At 51.9% G+C, this 17,927-nt stretch overlaps 1 protein-coding gene across 1 annotated transcript; it reads right to left on the bottom strand.

The window, feature by feature from the left end:
• Nucleotides 1-204: 204 nt before the first annotated feature.
• Pygm (glycogen phosphorylase, muscle associated) lies at nt 205-16,662 on the bottom strand. The gene is made up of 20 exons (XM_052191511.1): nt 12,368-16,662; nt 11,266-11,367; nt 11,113-11,191; nt 10,934-11,037; nt 10,526-10,657; nt 8,844-8,955; nt 8,670-8,752; nt 8,139-8,282; nt 7,769-7,861; nt 7,423-7,569; nt 7,115-7,278; nt 6,593-6,707; nt 5,805-5,906; nt 5,352-5,499; nt 4,438-4,496; nt 4,215-4,356; nt 3,294-3,501; nt 941-1,075; nt 718-784; nt 205-611 (listed from the first exon to the last, which is right to left on the bottom strand). Exons 1-20 carry the CDS (start codon nt 12,608-12,610, stop codon nt 462-464), a joined length of 2,529 nt encoding a protein of 842 aa, XP_052047471.1. The 5' UTR covers nt 12,611-16,662; the 3' UTR covers nt 205-461.
• Nucleotides 16,663-17,927: the final 1,265 nt, after the last annotated feature.

A 17,927-nucleotide genomic window follows, 5' to 3' on the forward strand; every position in this document is an offset into this window, starting at 1 on the left:
GAAGAGAGGCGTGGAGGGCGACACCGGAAAAGGGACTGAGTCCCAGACACCGCCTATGGGCCGCCCCTCTCTCCCCATACAGAGGATGCACCTGCCGCGGTGTGTGTAGGGGGTGCGGTAAGGAGATGATTGCGCAGCAGCTGCTAAGCTCTCGAAGAGCTAAAAATATTTTGTAACAGAGAGAAGAGTAAGGAAGCTGGTGGGGGGGGGGGGAGTCGATTTATTGGGGAGTGGGTACACCTGGTTAGACCCCATACATAAATAAAAGGGGTAGGGAATTGAGGGGAATGAAGAGAGCAGGGTCTTTAGTCACACCGGGCATCAGGACCTAGAGACTGGGAAAGTGGGTTCCAAAGGGGGAAGGGTAGGGATGTAATTCCAGAGGCCCATCTCCTGGAGTGGGCCTGATCCCAGGAACAGCAAACAGACTCAAGGGCAGGTATGGGGTCTGTCGTGGAACTTCAGATCTTCTCATCTGGGGCTGGCAGGCGCTGTCGAGATGGCTCAACACCCCAGATCTCCCGGGCATACTGGGCAATGGTGCGGTCACTGGAAAACTTGCCAGAGGTGGCTATGTTCCTGATCACCATGCGTGTCCACTCTCTCGGGTTCTGTAGACAGCAAGGGAATCTCTAGGTTCATTCTGCAGGCTGGCCCCACTCCCCCTCATCCCAGGCAGAGTGGAAGACCTGCCGGGCCATGGCCGATGGGCCTCACCTTGTACAACTCACTGACTTTGTCCTGGCATTTAATGTATTCCTCATAATCTGCAAAGACTTTAAACCTAGAGGAGAAAGGAGAGACCAGAGCTCCAGGAGGTCAAAGGCCAAGTTCGTGGCACAGGTGCAGAAGGAGTAAATGAAGCTGCAAGCCCAGCCCGCCCGCTTGCCCACCCAGGCCTCCCCGCAGCCTCGCCCGCCCGCCCGCTGGCTCAGCTCACCGGTCGTGGTGCATAAGCATGTTGACGATGTCCTTGAACAGGTCAGGCTGTTTGGGGGAGAAGAAGCCACTGCTTAACTGTTCCATGATCTGCCGAAGCTCCGGGATTCGGTCGTAGAACTCCTGGGCATTGTACCTGCCAGAGCATACCTGTGATCAGCTCCCTGCCAAGGGGTGGCCAGTTTCCCAGAGAAGACCTGAGGCCCAGGGCCTCCCTAGCTCCAATGCACAGTAGCTTTTCTCCAATCACTTCGTAGCTAGAAACACTCAAGCCCAGAGAGGACGAAAGACAAATTTGGGGCTGGAGAGATGGCTTAGTGCACCTGCCTACATACAAACACACCCCTAATTTTTTAAAAAAAAGGAAACACAAAGACAGGTCTTGGTTTCCAAGTGCTTGGAGATCAGGCAGCGTGCTTGCCTGGATGTGAGGGGCCCTGGCTTCCATCCCCAGCTCTACCGCAAAACAAAACAAAACCTTCCATGAATGTCTTTTCTCCATTGTCCCAAACCCATCTCCAAGTGGCACATCCTTGGATGTGGCCTCTAAGCTCCCACCATCAGACCAAGCGCATTACAGGCTGGTACCGGCTTTCCCTCACTTTCCAGGTAATGTCCATTCACCCCCTATCTTAAACACTGCACAAAGATAGCCTGCCCTCCCACCCTGACTCTCCTTCAACAGTGATCCTAGACCCCTACATCGCCCGGCTTCTGTGACTCTCCTTGCTCAAGCAGTCTCCACACTGGCACGCTACCCTGCCCTCTACAGCCAGATTGTTTTGAAGCCTGGAGTCTGGTCTTGAACAACCCAGGCCTCACTCAGTGCACCTTTGGGCCCAGAAAATAAAATCTGAAATTTCTTTTATTTGTTGGGTTTGTTTTCCTTTTTTTTTTCTTTTTTTTTTTTCTTTTTTCTTTTTCTCCTGAGGCAGGGTCTTACTACATAGCCCTGTCTGGCCTAGAACTTTCTATGTAGATCAGGATAGTTTCAAACTCACAGAGATTCACTTACCCCTGCCTCCAGAATTAAAGGCGTGTGCCACCGTGCCCCATTCAGAGTCTGAAATTTCTAGGAAAAAGCCCTTTCAGCAGTAAATGCCAGCTCCCTGAAGCTGCTGTGGAAGTGTAACCTGGTGCCAGCCTTCCTTCCAGAAGCATATGAGACTCTGTGCCAGAGACGTAGGGACTCTCACATTTGTCTCTGCGTGGGTGTGAGCATTCCTCACCAGGGAGACAGCTTCAGGGGCTCCTCACCTTTCTTTCTTGTTTCTGAGACAGGGTCTCATTGACACTATGTATGTGTGGATGTATGTGTGCGTGTGCATTCGTACCCAGAGGCAGACAATAGGTGTATTTAATTTCTGGGGCATGGTCTCTCACTGAACTCTGAGTTAGCTAATTCAGCTATTCTAGCTGGCAGGCTTGCTTTGGGGCTTTCTGGCCTTTGCTATGCTTGGCTTTTATGAATGCTGGGAATCCAATCTTTGGTCCTCGTGGCGAGCTGTGCATGTGTAGAAGGCCTGAGGTCAACTCTGGGTGTTCCTCAAGTTGCTTGCATCTTTGAGCCAGGGCCTCTCGCTGGCCTGGGACTTATCAAGTGCGCTAGGCTGACTGGTCTCTTCCCTCTGCTGTCCTAGAGCTGAGATGGAACCGAGTTTGGCTTTTTATGTGATTTAAGTGGCACACAAGTATTATTATTAAAATTTTTCATGGGCTAGAGAGATGGCTCAGCAGTTAAGAGCACTGACTGCTCATCCAAAGGTCCTGAGTTCAATTCCCAGCAACCACATGGTGGCTCACAACCATCTGTAATGAGATCTGATGCCTTCTTCTTCTGGAGTGTCTTAAGACAGCTACAGTGTATTCATTTACACAAAATAAAAAATAAATCTAGCTGGACAGTGGTGGGGCATGCCTGTAATCCCAGCACTCTAGGAGGCAGAGGCAGGTGGATTTCTGAGTTCGAGGCCAGCCTGGTCTACAGAGTGAGCTCCAGGACAGCCAGGGCTACACAGAGAAACCCTGTCTCGAAAAACCAAAAAGAAAAAAAAAAGAAAGAAAGAAAGAAAAGAAAAGAAAAAAAAAGAAAAACCAACAAACAGATAATGCCAGGAAAGTGTTGGCTCTAAAGGGTCACTGTAGCACGACGGTTCTTGTCCCTTCTGCTGCGCGTCCAGAAAGCTAATGGTTTGATTTTACCTCCAATTTCACAACGATGCTAACACCCGGCTTTCTTTCCTCCTGTTCTGTTCCGTCCTTCTTCCCCTCTCTAGCCCTGCTTGCCACAGCTCCCTTCCTAGTTTTCCAGTGTCCCAGCAACCATAACTAAGATGTTGCACTCCTGACCATACCCTCGCTGGTCCAGCCTGTCCACATCCTCCACTCGCATGCCGAAGATGAAGAAGTTCTCCTCCCCTGCCTCCTCTGCCATCTCCACGTTGGCACCATCCATGGTGCCGATGGTCAGAGCCCCGTTGAGCATGAACTTCATGTTGCCAGTGCCTGAGGCCTCGGTGCCCGCAGTGGAGATCTGCTCTGAGAGGTCAGCGGCGGGAATAACTGCAGGGTGGTGGCAGAAACCCAAGGTCAGCCCAGGAAGAGCCCTGCCGGGGTGAGTTAGGGCCCAGACCTACGAGAGCTTCCCATTCAAGACTCATCCTCAACCCAGCCCCTTTATAGATTCCAACCTGAGCCTATCCCTCGACTGTTTCTGTTGTTGGACACTGAGTTTCACTGTACAGCCCCAGCTAACCTGGAACTCCCTGTGTGCACCAGGCTAGCCTTAAACAAATTGTGTGATCTTTTCATTGATATAGTTTTTTCAGGTTTTATTTGATTTCCTTGTACATGTATGGTGTGCATCTGCACACATACGTGTTTGTGTGTATAGTGTGTGTGTGCATGTGTGTAGATGTGTAGTCTTCCTCAGTCATTTTCCATCTTATTACTTTTTAAATACTTTTTAGTTTATTTTGTGTGGATGGGGCATTTTGCCTGCATGCATATGTACCACATGCACACATGCCTGTAGAGGCCAGAGGAGGGCATAGGTTCTCCTAGGACTGCATTTACAGAAGGCTGGAAACTGCCACGTGGGCGCTGGCAATCAAACCCAGATCATCTAAAGAACGGCCAGTGGTCTTCACCACTCAGCCATCTCCCCACCCCCTCTGATTTCTTCTTTACCCTGACCACTGGCCAGGAAAAGATGGCTAAAGCCTCCTCCGACACTGAACTAGCCAGAGCTGCCATGCACCCAACGCAGCACCCACCTTTCTCAGCCAATGAGACGCGGTAGTTCTCCAGGAAGATGACTCGGAGGCGGTCTCCGACCGCGGGGTCGTGGTTGACCACATCCCCGATGGCAGTGATAAGCTTGATGATCATCTTAGCCATGTGGTACCCGGGTGCAGCCTGTGGGGCAGCCTGGGGTCAGTCTTGTGACTGCCCAGGCACATGTCCAGGATTGGGGCCAGCCTGCCACAGGCTTCTCACCTTGCCTCCGATCATGATGGTCCTCGGTACCATGAACCTATTGGGCTCCCTTTTGATGCCTGTGGAAAAGAGAAGCATCAGGCCTGGATGCTTAACACCACAGGCAGCCGCAGTCAGGGCTGCGACGGAGGCAGTGCCAGCGTGGGCTGACCACTCTGTCCTGTGTCTGTCAAGTCTCCTTCACCAAGCCTCGGTTTGTTCTGTGACGTGGGGTGTGGTGGTTAATGCTGTTCGTTTGAGAAAATCTATAATCACCTGGGGGGGTGTGGGGGAGGCAGCCATGTCAGTAAGGGACTGTCTCGATTATATTAATGGAGGGATGACCCTGTTCCCTAAGTGGGGTATTCTGTACCATGTGAGAGTGGGGAAAGCAGAGCCAGTGAGATGGGTTGGCAGGGAAAGGCCCTGGCTGCCAAGTCCAAAGACCGGAGTTCAAACCCTAGGACACACAAGGTAGAAGGAAAGAACTAACCCTTGAAAGTTGCCCTCCACAGTGTGACGCATTGTGGCATGCACACATACACACAACACAAAATAAATAAGTAAAAATTTAAAAATGTATTTAAAAATGGAGGATCTGACAGGTTAGTGCATGCCTTCAGCACCAGCACAGAGAGATCTTTGTGAGCTCAAGGATAGCCTGGTCTACACAGTAAGTTCCAGGCAAGCTAAGGCTACATAGTAAGATCCTACCTCAGAGAGAGAGAAAGAGAGGGAGGAAGGGAGGGAGGGAGGGAGAGAGACCCTTTTTGTCTTAAGTGCTTTGGTTGGAGGATCTTTTATGACAGCAACAGGAAATGAAACTAAGATGTGGGAATGCCACCACGTCATCTAAGGGTGGTCACCAGCCCCCAGAAGATGCACTGTGGGAGAGGCGAGGCCCTGGGGACAGTTGGGTGGTCCCAGGCACTCACGGTTGTACAAGGTGATGATGTGAAGGCAGTTGAGAAGCTGGCGCTTGTACTCATGAATCCTTTTCACCTGGACATCGAAGAGGGAGTTGGGGTTGATGTGGACTTTGTATTCCCTCTCGAGGTATGCGGAGAATTTCAACTTGTTTTCCTACAAATTGAGGAGGCAGAGAACTCACCAGGAGCTTTAGCTTCAGAAAACCCTCCCGTCTCATTGTTCCCTTCACACAGACCCAGGAAAGCAGATGCTATGAAGCTTGTCTGCCTCGACTTCCCTCAGCCCCTGCACCAAGGCAGACATTACTAATCATTGCCAGCATTCTCTCCACGACAGCAGATAGCCTCCCACCACTGATGTCCTGCAAGAAGGGCTCCAGCGGCCATGCCTGACCCAGCCGTCAGGCCCCTTCCTGTCCTCTCCAGATGACCAGGTTCTGGGCTGCGGGGCCTCCCCACCTGCTTCACTTTGGCCACATCACGGATAAAGGCTTCATCATCCACGTAAGAGAGTAACTTGCGCAGCTGGTCCAGGTCGGAGATGTACTCCTCACCAATGCGCTGCAGATGGGGAAGGCAGCTTTCAGCCAAGACCACCCCACCCTGGCCTCCGTCCTCTAGGCTAACTAAACCCTTCTATCTTGGACTTCTCTTCCCAAAGCCTCCTAGCCAGAGGAATGTGACTACAGACATCTTTCTCCCGGCGCTAACACTGAGCCCTCCGGTGACTGCTCTACCTGACCCCAGCAGGCTTCCTGACCTCTGCCCCTTCCTTCTGTTGTCATGACCTGGTCTAGCTTCCCACCAAACCTCTGCCCCTTTGCAATCTCCCTTCCTATGTGACAACACGTTCCACATGTGACTGAGAACTCCAGCAGGCTGGCCTCTATATACCCAGGTCTTCCATTAGCCAGAGGGCATGCCCGTTCAAGTGAGAAGGCAGCGCCCCTTCCTCCAAGTGGATGCCAGCCTTGGGAACCCAGAACAAGACTGTAGTCCTCAGCTGGCCCATTGTATGGGGAGCTACCCACTCAACTATCTTGGTTTTTTGGATTTGGTTTTTTCGAGACAGGATTTCTCTGTATAGCCCTGGCTGTCCTGGAACTCACTCTGTAGACCAGGCTGGCCTTGAACTCAGAAATCCACCTGCCTCTACCTCCCAGAGTGCTGGGATTACAGGCGTGCGCCACCACCGCCCGGCTCCACTTAACTATCTTGTAGTGACCTATACTGGTCCTGCCTCTCACCTCAGCAATGACCTCTGCCAGCCCAGGATTACACAGAACCAGCCAGCGCCGAGGGGTGATGCCATTGGTCTTGTTCTGGAACTTGTGAGGCTCCAGCTCATAAAAGTCCTTGAAGCTGCAGGTTGGGATTGGACGAGGATCACCATTAACCTCTGAAGCACCCTCCTACCTGGCCCCTACTTTAATTTTTTTCCTGAAAGAGGCTTGGATGCAGGTGTCGACCTGGGGCAGGTAGAGGTGCTATGTGTAAGAGGGGAACATCTGGGACAGGATTGTACTGAAAAGATGGTAGTATGTTCTAAGAATGGGTCACCCCGTGAGGGGGCGAGAGGGCTCAACGTTATAGTTGTTTGTTGCTAAGTCTGCCCTGAGTGGCCAAAACAGGGTGGAAGGTCACCAAACAGGGTGGAAGGTCACTCAGAGGAGGGGTCTGCCCAGGAAATCCTGGCTGGGGTCAGGTGAAGGGGCGGGGCCTACACACAGGGAAGTGTGGTCTAGCGGGGCTTGTGGAGAAAGGCTTACATGGTTTTCTTGAGGATCTCCGAATGGATGCGAGCTACACCGTTGACTGCGTGCGAGCCAGCAATGCACAGGTGTGCCATGTTGATGCGTTTCACCGCTCCTTCTTCCACGAGTGACATGCGCCGCAGCCTATCTATGTCCCCAGGGAATGCAGCCGCCACCCGCTGTGCACCCAAATAGCCAAGAGCTAACACCAGGATCCGGATCCAGGCTTGGCCTCCAGCCCGGCTCCCTCAACCCCTCACACGAAGCCCATAGGCTTCCTGACTTCAAGGCTGGGGCCCCACTCCCACGCCACCCCAGCTCACGTTAAGGAACCGCTGGTTGATCTCGTAAATGATCTGCAGGTGGCGGGGCAACAGTGTCTCCATGAGGTGTACGGGCCAGCGCTCCAGGGCTTCAGGCAGCACTGTGTGGTTGGTGTAGGCACAGGTCTTCACTGTCACATCCCAGGCCTGGTGTGCAATGCAGGAAGTCGGGAAAGATGTTGTCCACACGCTGTGCAGCGTGTGACTCCCCCAGGGGCCAGCTGCCTTTCAGCGAGCCCTCTGGTCCACAGTCCTCGTGCAGCCCAGTGCTGCCCTTCCTCCTCACACTAGGAAGGAGACCCTGGAACAGAGTGGCTGCTGTAGGGGTGAAGTGGCCGATACCCACCTTGTCCCAGTCCAGTCGTTCCAGGTCCACCAGAATCCTCATTAGTTCTGGGATGGCCAAAGAGGGGTGAGTGTCATTGAGTTGGATGGCCACCTGTCAGGGAGGAGTGGCCAGTCAGGATCGGTTCCAGACCCAGGACTACTGGAAATGCTCCTTGCTTCTTCAGAATTCCCAGAAGGCCAGGTGAAGTTCTGTGGCTGGGCTGGGACCATCGTGGCCACTGCAGTGGGATCCCTGGCGCCTGAAGAACCTGAACTGAGCTAGCCACGCCCTACACTCCCAGTCTCCACTCATCTGTGAAGTGAGTCTGGAAGGAGGAGACCGAGGGACTGGAGAGAGGGAGACAGAGGCCTGCAGACCAGCATGCTACCTTATCAGGGAAGGCATCAAAGTTTGTGCGCACAGGATCACGGCTGCCAAACTTGGAGGACTTGAAGCGCCGGATGATGTCCTGGAGGGTGGCAGCTACCACGAAGTACTCCTGTTTCAATCGCAGCTCCTTCCCTTCAAAGAACTAAGGTGCAAGGCAGAGTGCAGTTGAGATGGCAGAGGGACCCTAAACTACTGGGTGTAGTTCAGGAAAGCCCCTACCCCACAATGTCCCAGAGCCCTAAACTGCCCCCACCTCTGGACCCAGGGGTCTTTGTCCCACCAAATAACTATAGCAGATGGTATCAGAAAGACATAGATGAACTAGGAGTCCTGAGAGCCAGGGAAACAGCTCTCAGGAAATGTCATACCCCAGCCCCTCCCTCAGGACTCGGGTGTCTTCCTACTTAAAGGACTTGATAGGACACACAGGGACAGTAATAAAGGACTGGGACAGTTGCAAAGGTCCCCCGCTCCCCTGTCCCGCCCCAGGGATTTGGGCTTCCAGTCTCCAGTTTGAAGGGCAACGCACATTATCATTGGGATACAAAACACGTGAGATGTTCTCAGCCAGGTTTCGGTCCAGTACAGCCTGGATGTAGCCACCGACGTTGACTGAGGGACAAAGTGGGTCAGGGTGAGGCCAGGGCTGGGCATGGGCCAGGCAGGGCTAACAAGGCTGCCAGTTACCAGCAGAGGGACTCACAGTCCTTGAGGTTGAAGTCGTTGGGTGCCTTGGCCGACCAGAGGCGCATGGTGTTGACAACATTGTTCCGATAGCCGGGCACAGGAGTGTCATAGGGCATGGCCAACACTACCTACAGGAGGTACCCGAGTCAGAAGCCAGACAAGCTGCCAGAGTCCAGCTCCGGAGTCTGGTTTGTGGAGCCTCCCCACCAAGAGGCTGAAGTTCAAATCGCTGTCACTGAACTCTGCCAATGCCCGAGGTAGACTACGGCTCCCCCTGTGAGGCTTACTAGCTGGGTTCCCAGAAGCAAGTTGTGGAGCCTCTAGGAGCCTCATCTATAAAAAGAAGTCAGGCCTGCTGTTACAGGCCTGGAATCCCAGCCACTGCAGAAGCTAAGGCCAGAGGATCATAAGTTCAAGGCTTGCCTAGGTTACCGGGTGAGTTCAAGACTGGTCTGGGCAATGCAGCGGGGCCTTGTCAAGTAAAAAATAAAAAAGGGGCTAAGGATACAGCTCAGTGGTACAAGGCCAAACAGGGGCAAGGACCTCTCAGTCCTCAGCTCTGCAGTAAGTATGTACATAAGGCCTCCCCGGCATCCCCCACGGGAAAGCCCAACACCTGCCACCTCAGACTGTCATGAGGATTATGGAAAGGGAAAGAGTAACAAATGGAGAAACCAAAGCTCTCTCTGTTGGTGGCTGCTCCACAGCCTGGCCCGATCAAATGAGAGGGCACTGGACTCAGGAGAGGGTCAGTTCTATCCATCTAGGTAGCCACTGGGCTAGTTAGCAGTAACCAATGCCAGCCAGCCCTACCTCCCATGATCTACAAGAACCAATTTGGTACACAGAACTGCCAGCTATCACGCCAGTGGCACCTCCAGCGGAGTCCCTATATGGGGCCTCAGCTTGCCTCCCAGACGCCAAGGGACACTCTCGATGGGGCAGAGGGGAATGCAGGTGAGAGAGACAGAGGGACTGTCTGAACAGACAGCCGGTTGAAAGCCTGAGGGAGCCAGACCTGCGACTTCCCAGCCAGAACTGAGTGTGCCAGGCTGCCTGGGGCGCCTGGGTTGCGCAGCACCAGCAGCCCCGACTGTGCCCAGGCCTAGATGAAAGAGCAGGAAACACCATTCCCGAAGGTCCAGGGGTTCCCATGCAGCCCCGGAGGAGACTGATAACTGCACCCACGCGTGGGAGGAGCCACAGACTGGAGCCACGTGTGGGAGGAGCCATGGACTGGAGCATCCTTCAGGTGACAGGTGGCCTTTCAGACTCCCTCAACTTTCTGTGTGGCTTTGAGCATGCCAGTACCACCCATGAGAACCTGCCATCTTCTTGCCTGCCTCTCTCGGGGCTGCTGCCTTCATCAGAGGTGATTACAATCACTGCGCTAAGTCTTGTGTGGAGGAGAGGAGCACCAGGGGGAAGTGCTGGCGGAAGAGGGATCGACAGTTCATTCCTCCTTCCAGGGTTGAACTTCGCCGGCCCTCCTGGATAACCCTGGCTGGCATCTCCCTGCTCTGGCTGTGTGACTCCAGGAACTCTCTTGACCTTTCTGAGCCTCAGTGCCCTCCTTTGTAAAATGGCAGTGGGTTCATCCCTATCACCTCTTCCCTGTGTCCTGCTTTCTCAGGGAGCTCCCCTCCTTTCTGCCTGTCACTGAGTTCTCCCACAACTTGTGGCCATGCTCATCCTCACCTGTGTGTCCACCCACTTGGCACCCTGGCTGGTGTGCTCCACTCGACCGTAGAAGTGCACAGGCAGCGTGAACTCTGGGCGAGCCTTCTCCCAGGGGTTGCCATAGCGAAGCCAGTCGTCAGCTTCTTCCATCTAGAGGATTGGGGAGAATGTAGGTGACACGAGGTCCGGGTACTCACATACTGTGGGTAGTGGGTCAGAGCGGGTCGCCCAGCAGGACATAGTATGTCCCAAGCATTCCACAGGGGTGGACCACAGGGGTCACCAGGCTTTGAAGCAAGGGGCAGGAGAAAAGGATATTTATCTAGGGAGCTGGGGTGGGCTCTGGACCTATCCAGAGAAGATGACCAGATGGGGAGCCTCTCTATTGTGACTAAGCACCACAAGGCTGGGGTCTGGGAGGCTTACCTGCCAGCCCCCACAGATCTTCTGATTAAAAATCCCAAACTCATAGCGGATCCCGTAGCCATAGGCAGCTAGCCCCAGTGTAGCCATGGAGTCCAAGAAGCAAGCTATGAGTACAGGGAAGTGAGCATCGGAGATCCGATGGAAGGCATCCTGTCCCACCCCCACAGCTGTGTACTCACCGGCCAGGCGGCCCAGGCCCCCATTGCCCAAGCCCGCATCCTCCTCGATCTCCTCCAGCTCCTCCATGTCCAAGCCCAGCTAAGGGAAGGAGCAGCAGCCATCAGGCCCAAGTGCCGGCATAAGAACCCCCCAACCTTAAGTGCTTCCCCCACCTGGTAAGTGGCCTCATCACAGGCGTTCTCCAAGGCCAGGTTCACCATGGTGTTCTGCAGCGTCCGGCCCATGTAGAATTCCAATGACAGGTAGTAGATCCTCTGCCCAGAGACAGGCAAACAGGGAAGAGGGGTCAGGGCCACCCCACTGACATCCAGGCAGGAACAGCTGCGTCTGGACCTCTCACCCACCTGCCTGCTGCCACATGCCTCATCTCTGTCATCAGTTCTTTTCTGCCTGCTCAGAGTAACTATTTATTTCAGACTTTGGGGCCCAACAGAAAAGAAAGGGGTTGGTCCCTGTATTCCTTTGAAATGCACTTCCCTCTGGCTTGTTTCCTCTTCTAGAGGGTAAGGCTGGCCAGGCCAATCTCAGGGATTAAGGTGCTTGTGACAAGTGGCAACCCCTTTTGAGGTACATACCCTCCATCAGGAAGTCAGGACCTTGAGAAGCAGCTCTGAGTGCTCCCCAAGAAGACATTGCCAAGGCCCAAAGGAAAAAGTCATTTTCAAGGTCACACGGTGACTCAGGGCTGGAACTGCCTTCTGTCCGTGCAATGCTATTCCCCCTGGCCCCTAAGCCTCAGTCCGGAGATGAGCAGAAGCATGAAGATGCTGAAGGCACTGTCTCCCGGGTCCCTGGGTCTCTCCCTGCCCCTCCCCCACTCCGGTTGTGGGGTATTAGGTTCCTGACATTTACCAGTGACCCTACCAGATATTTGATACCTGCCACGCCAGCTGCTTCAGCTTTGCCCTGCCTGTGGCACAAGCAGACTGTGCCATGCATACATTTGATGACATGTCCTTCCATGCCAAGTCCAAACAGGGCCACAGGGGTATACATTTCCTGCCCACCAGAAGCCCCTGCACCCATGTCTAGCACGTGTAGCCTGCCTACTCTGAGCACCCTTAGGTCTCTCTCTTCAGTGTTCTGTCCAACACCCCTAGATCCTCCAATCCCAGGCTCCTAAAACAGCAATTTATTTTGCTGTAGAAAACTTGGGCCTCAGGAAGGGACTGCCACATGCTTGAGATGTCTCAGCTCCCTGCCAGGCCCTACTCCCAGTTAATTTCCCACCCAGAGTGTCCCCTCCTGTAGCACCTTGGGGTCCTTTTCGTAGTAATGCTGCTGTGTGCGGATCCAGCGTCCCACGAGGTGGTCCCGGACAGTGTGGGCCAGGGCAAAATAGTAGTCTCTCGGAGTGGCCACATTGCGATCCTTGACCAGGGTGAAATGGAGGTGGCGGTTGAAGTTCTTTTTCAGCTCAGACACATTTTCCACACCAGCTAAGCCACGAACACTGATTTGTTTTCTCCTATCCTGGTCTGAAAGAGGCCTGGACATGGCTGCGGGAGGATGGGCTGAACTGGAGAGATGATGACCTCCTCCTCAGTGCCTCCAACCAGGGAGTGGAGCTGCTTAGCTGTGGAGGGGATTTAAAGCCTGGCTCAGGGCAGCATGCCACGCCTCCCCGGACGTGGGAGGGTCTTGGCCCTGAAGCTCAGGGAGCTATTTTGGGGGCAAGTGGAGAGGAGGGAGGAACAAGCTCCCCATAGCCCAGGGAGGGGTGTGTTCACAGCTGACCCACTTCTTCCAGGTTTCCTAAGCCTTCTGGCCTTGTCTACTGGCCCCTGGCTTTTGGAAGATTGAAGTAGGGTACTTCAGACAGAGCTGGACTAATTTGGAAGGCCTGAGGCTTGCCTAAAGCATTCTGGTTGAGACTTTGTCTAAGACATTATCTAATCTGGGCCCCTTCTTGAGCTACAGATGAAAGGTGGGACTGGATTATAGACCCTCTTTAGAGAGGCCAAAGGGTTGTCACGAGTGCAGGACACTTTCTCCTTTTCTCTGAGTAGCAGGACTTGTGCCTAGAGTACCGCCACAGGGACACGATGAAGTGGCTATTAAGCTGGTCACAGCCACTTCTCACTTGGCTGGAACAGAGTTCATGGCTGCAGGAAGAGAGGGAGGTTGTGAGCATGGGCAAGAGAGCCACATGCTGAGAATGAGTGTGTCCTACACAGAGGTACTGCTAGTCCAGAAGGGGCTGGCAGCTGTGACGAGACCAAGGCCCTGGGTTGCAGGGAGTGCTGTGGGGGAGGATAGGCGCCTGAGGGAGAGAGCCACTGCTTTCACCCCACCCCCACCCAAGCCCAGCGCCTCTGAGCTTCCCCCTGTCGCTGTCCTTCAAGGAGCTCTAAAGTGACCTTTTCCAAAGGGATGGTCGGATTACAGGGCAACTTTGGCTGAGGCTGCAGGGGCTACTGGGAGCTATAGTCGTGTGTTCTGCGGGGGTGATAGACAACAATCCCCAGGAGTTCATGACATGGGATAAATGGGGTGTCACCAGCCTGGAATTTCACTTAGGAAGCTGATACAGTAGGACTATAAGTTCATGTCTTCTTAGTTTCTTTCTTTCTTTCAAAACTTATTATAGGTAAGTACACTGTAGCAGTCTTCACACACACCAGAAGAGGGCATCCGATCTCATTATAGTTGTGAGCCACCGTGTGGTTTCTGGGATTTGAACTCAGGACCTTCAGAAAAGCAGTCAGTGCTCTTAACCACTGAACCATCTCTCTAGCCCCCTATTTCTAGTTTTCATGTTGCTTATGTTTTTTTGAGACAGGGTTTCTCTGTGTAGCCCTGGCTGTCCTGGAACTCATTCTGTAGACCAGGCTTGGACTTGAATTCAGAGATCCGCCTGCCTCTGCCTCTCAGGTGCTGGGATTAAAGGCTTGTGCCACATCTAGCAACCTCAAAATAATAAAGCTGGGCTATAGTTCAATGTTAGAGCTGGCTTAGGTCCTGCACTCAAGTTTCTACCACCACAAAACCCAAAGAACCAACCCACTCCTGGGTAACAATAGCAGGCAGCTGACTCGAGGCTCGCTCTCCTGTACCCTTGCAGCTCATGGACTGGTCCCAACACTATCTTGCTGTGTCCATAGGCTGGCAGTTTTACTGGACTGAATATTGGATTCCCTTATTAAACGTATACTCTTGAATAAAATCCCTGCTTCATGAGTTATTGCTTCCTAATTGGGGAAGGGGGGGGGAATACAGACATTAGCTCCTGCTTCTTTGAGGAACAGAACCTAGGCCCTCAGGCTAATTCAAAAGCTGGCTGTGCCTCCAGAGTAGCAGGCTGACTGAGAAGAACTGGGTGTTCTACTCTGAAGGCCAAGAAGTTGGATAACTACAGGATGCTATTGAACTGGGCTCTGGGATAGCCAAGCAGTTTGTGAGAACTTTCTGCCTTCCAGCAGGTGGGATTCTGGAGTCCCCAGACTGCTCAAACTGGGTGACCTAAAGCTGCAAGCCACTCAGATCTTTTCAGGCTAAGCTCTGACTCTGCCCCTACCATGCGCACAATGCCCTGCTCATATCCTGGAGCCAGGTTATCAAATATAGCATCCAGGAAGAAAACACCGATGCTTACAAAGATGGAGTGGGAATGTAACATGAACATTTTTCTCTAGACTTTTATACCTAGGATCTTGTGCATATTAGGCAAGTGCTCTACCACTGAGCCACGTCCCCAGCTCTACTTCCATTTTTAGTTTTTTGTTTGTTTGTTTGTCTTGTTTTTTTTCAATACAGGGTTTCTCTGTGTAGCTCCCGCTGTCCTGGAACTCACTCTGTAGACCAGGCTGGCCTCGAACTCAGAAATCCACCTGCCTCTGCCTCCCAAGTGCTGGGATTAAAGGCGTGTGCCACCACCTCCCGGCTCCATTTTTAGTTTTTTAAGTTGTATTTACTACTGAGTGAGGGGTACACATAGAGAGGTCAAAGGACAATTTTGGCAAGTTGGTTCTTTCCTTCCATCTTGGGTTCCAGGGACCAAATTCAGGTAGTCATCAGGCTTGAGCTTTTACCCAGTGAATCATCTTGCCAGTCACGTATTAAGTCTTCCATAATTTTCACTTTTCAGATGTTTATTAGCACTATGTGTAATAATGGCTTTCATTATATAATGTATTTTGATCTGATTCTCAACTAACCAGTCTGCTTCTGTGTCTTGTGTGTGTGTGTGTGTGTGTTGTCTTCCAGTGAAAACCACTAGGGCACTAAGGCTGCTGGCTTACAGAAGCATGGATGTCTTTTTTTAAAAAAAAAGTATTTATGTATGAGTCCGCTGTAGCTGCCTTCACACCAGACATACCAGAAGAGGCATCAGATCCCATTACAGATGGTTGTGAGCCACATGTGGTTGCTGGGCATTAAACTCAGGGCCTCTGGAATAGTCAGTGCTGTTAACCACTGAGCCATCTCTCCTGCCCGAGCATGGGCATCTTAACACCACTGTAGAAAATGTCTCTTCCCTTCCTCAGCAACCATCCAACTCTTCATTTATCATCAGGGAGGGGTAGGGCCTTGTGAATCTCATCCCCTTCCAAAACAGGATGTTGGCAAAACCAGTCTTATGTAGGAAATCACAGCTGCTGGGAGGTCAACTGCCCTGAAGAAATGATACCCCACTCTATCTTCCAGCTCCTATCTGTGCCCTGTTCTCCCATGTCCTCTAAGCCTTGGGGTAATACATTTATGACTGAGCATTCAAGTCACTTACCCTCAGCATTTTGACCAGTAAGGAATATCTGCAGTAACCACTGTGCTCCCTTCCTCTCATGCAAAACAAAGCCTCTGGGGCTAGAGAGATGGCCCAAGCAGGTAGAGTACCTGCTGCTCTTCCTGAGGACCCATGTCTTGTCAGTAGCTCCTGTACTGCAGTTTCAGGAAACCCAATGCCCACTTCTGTTATCCTCAGGCAGCTGTATATGGCACATGTGTACACAAAAGTAAACTTGCTGAGCATGGTGGCACACACCTTTAGTTCTACAACTCAAGGCCATGCAGATCTCTGTGAATTGAAGTTAACCTTAACACTAATCTATAGCCACAATTATTTAGAAGGCAGTTTGATGAGACCATTCAACCCATTTCACTAAATTACAGCAGTTGCTTCCCAAGTAGGACCTATATTCTCCTTAATCATGAGCATTTAACTAAGCTTACAGTACCATATGTGAATTTCTTCCTGTGGAGGTCTCACATTTCAAACAGTGGTTAATTACTTCCAAGAGGCTGTCCCTGTTGCACAGCTGCAAGTGTTCTCTCCCATCAGCCTGCACAGTGCCATCTAGCATTACAAAACAGGCTTCCTCTTCACTTCCAGCTTTTGATGTTTTAGGGCCTCCCTGACTTTGTGTGCGTGCTAGAGATGAAGTATCCTGCTGCATCACATTCCACCCCATTCCTGGGACAGGTCACAATGAGTTAGGATAGTGATCAGCAAACTCCATCTATCTTGCATTTGCCAATTTCATACAGGTTCTTAGAATCTGCCTCCTGAGTACTGGGATTAGAGGTATGCACCACCACTGCAAGCCATCACAGTGATTTTTTTGGGGGGGGGAGGGGGGCAGATTCCACTATGTAGTTCTGGGGGGCCTGAACTAACTATACCTCAGCAGGCCAGCAAGCTGCAGGAATCCTCATGTCTCCTACCTCCCCAGGTAGGAGACATGTATTAGTTCTTGAGGACATGCCTTATTTTGTGGCAACTTTTTCATAAGTTTGCTATTAATTTGTGCTGACCATGGTGGGTTTCTCTGTGTAGCCCTGGCTGTTCTGGAACTCTGTAGACCAGGCTGGCCTTGAACTCAGAAATCCGCCTGTCTCTGCCTCCCAAGTGCTAGGATTAAAGGTATGTGCCACCACTGCCTGGTCCATGGTGGGTTTCTTAACAGCCTAAAACTTAACCTGGCCTCAAAGATCCTCCTGACTCTGCCTTTAAGTGTTGGAATTAAAGGGTGCACCCCTGCAACCAGCTTTAGAACTAGCATTTCGGTTCTAAGAACCAAACACAGACCCTAATACTTGGCAACGTTTGAAGAGTCAAAGCAGCATGATTTCTGCTTTTGAGACAGGATTTCCTCATGTGGCCTTAGCTGCCCTGCAACTTGCTGTCTACCAGCCTACCTGTTTCCTAAGTGCTACCACCCAGCTGACCATCATTTCATGGTTTCCAGCCTGTTTCTACTATATATCACTCTAAAGCTAGCTTTGGCTGTACTGTCCCCAGGAGGGCTAAGGTGGCAGGAGCTTTTCCTCAGTCACCAACCAAATCTTGTTACCCATATTACCAATTCACACTCCATTTTTGGCAACAAAAATCACACTATAGATGGTTGTGAGGCACAATGCTGGGAACAGACTTCTGGAAGAGCAGCCCTTAAGGGCTGAACCATCTCTCCAGCCCCCCATGCCTTCTCTAATACAACCTGCAACCCAACAGCAAGAGAGCTGTAAATACAGCCCAATACGCTTACAGACCACATCATGTTACAATGGACAGCCCTGCCAAGTCTAAGGGCTACACATGCTTGCCACAAATGTTATCCAGGACTTTCTGCAGTCTCCAAAGCAGGGCTCTCCCTTCCTTTATTCTATACACCCTATCTCTTATCTAAGACCTGCAGGCTCATTACCTTTCTTTACTCAGAGATATGGGTAGTTCATTCCCAGAATCCTAAAAATAAATCTAACCCAGACGAAGTTGAAGTTATGTCTGCTTCTAATTAGAAACCTGGCCTCCCTACCTGAACCAATGGTGAGTTTCTGCAAAGTACTTGTCTTAGTCTCAGAAATAAACAGA

This window comes from Apodemus sylvaticus, chromosome 1, assembly GCF_947179515.1.
Source record: "Apodemus sylvaticus chromosome 1, mApoSyl1.1, whole genome shotgun sequence".
In the NCBI taxonomy this organism is placed as follows: Eukaryota; Metazoa; Chordata; class Mammalia; order Rodentia; family Muridae; genus Apodemus; species Apodemus sylvaticus.

Bases quoted from the DNA above. Each gene is read 5' to 3' on its own strand.
- Pygm (XM_052191511.1), bottom strand. From the start codon at position 12,610: ATGTCCAGGCCTCTTTCAGACCAGGATAGGAGAAAACAAATCAGTGTT. The intron at 5,500-5,804 runs GTGGGGAGGCCC...CTCAATTTGTAG, and splicing joins ATGTGGCCAAAGTGAAGCAG to GAAAACAAGTTGAAATTCTC. The intron at 3,502-4,214 runs GTGGGTGCTGCG...ACCACCCTGCAG, and splicing joins CGTCTCATTGGCTGAGAAAG to TTATTCCCGCCGCTGACCTC.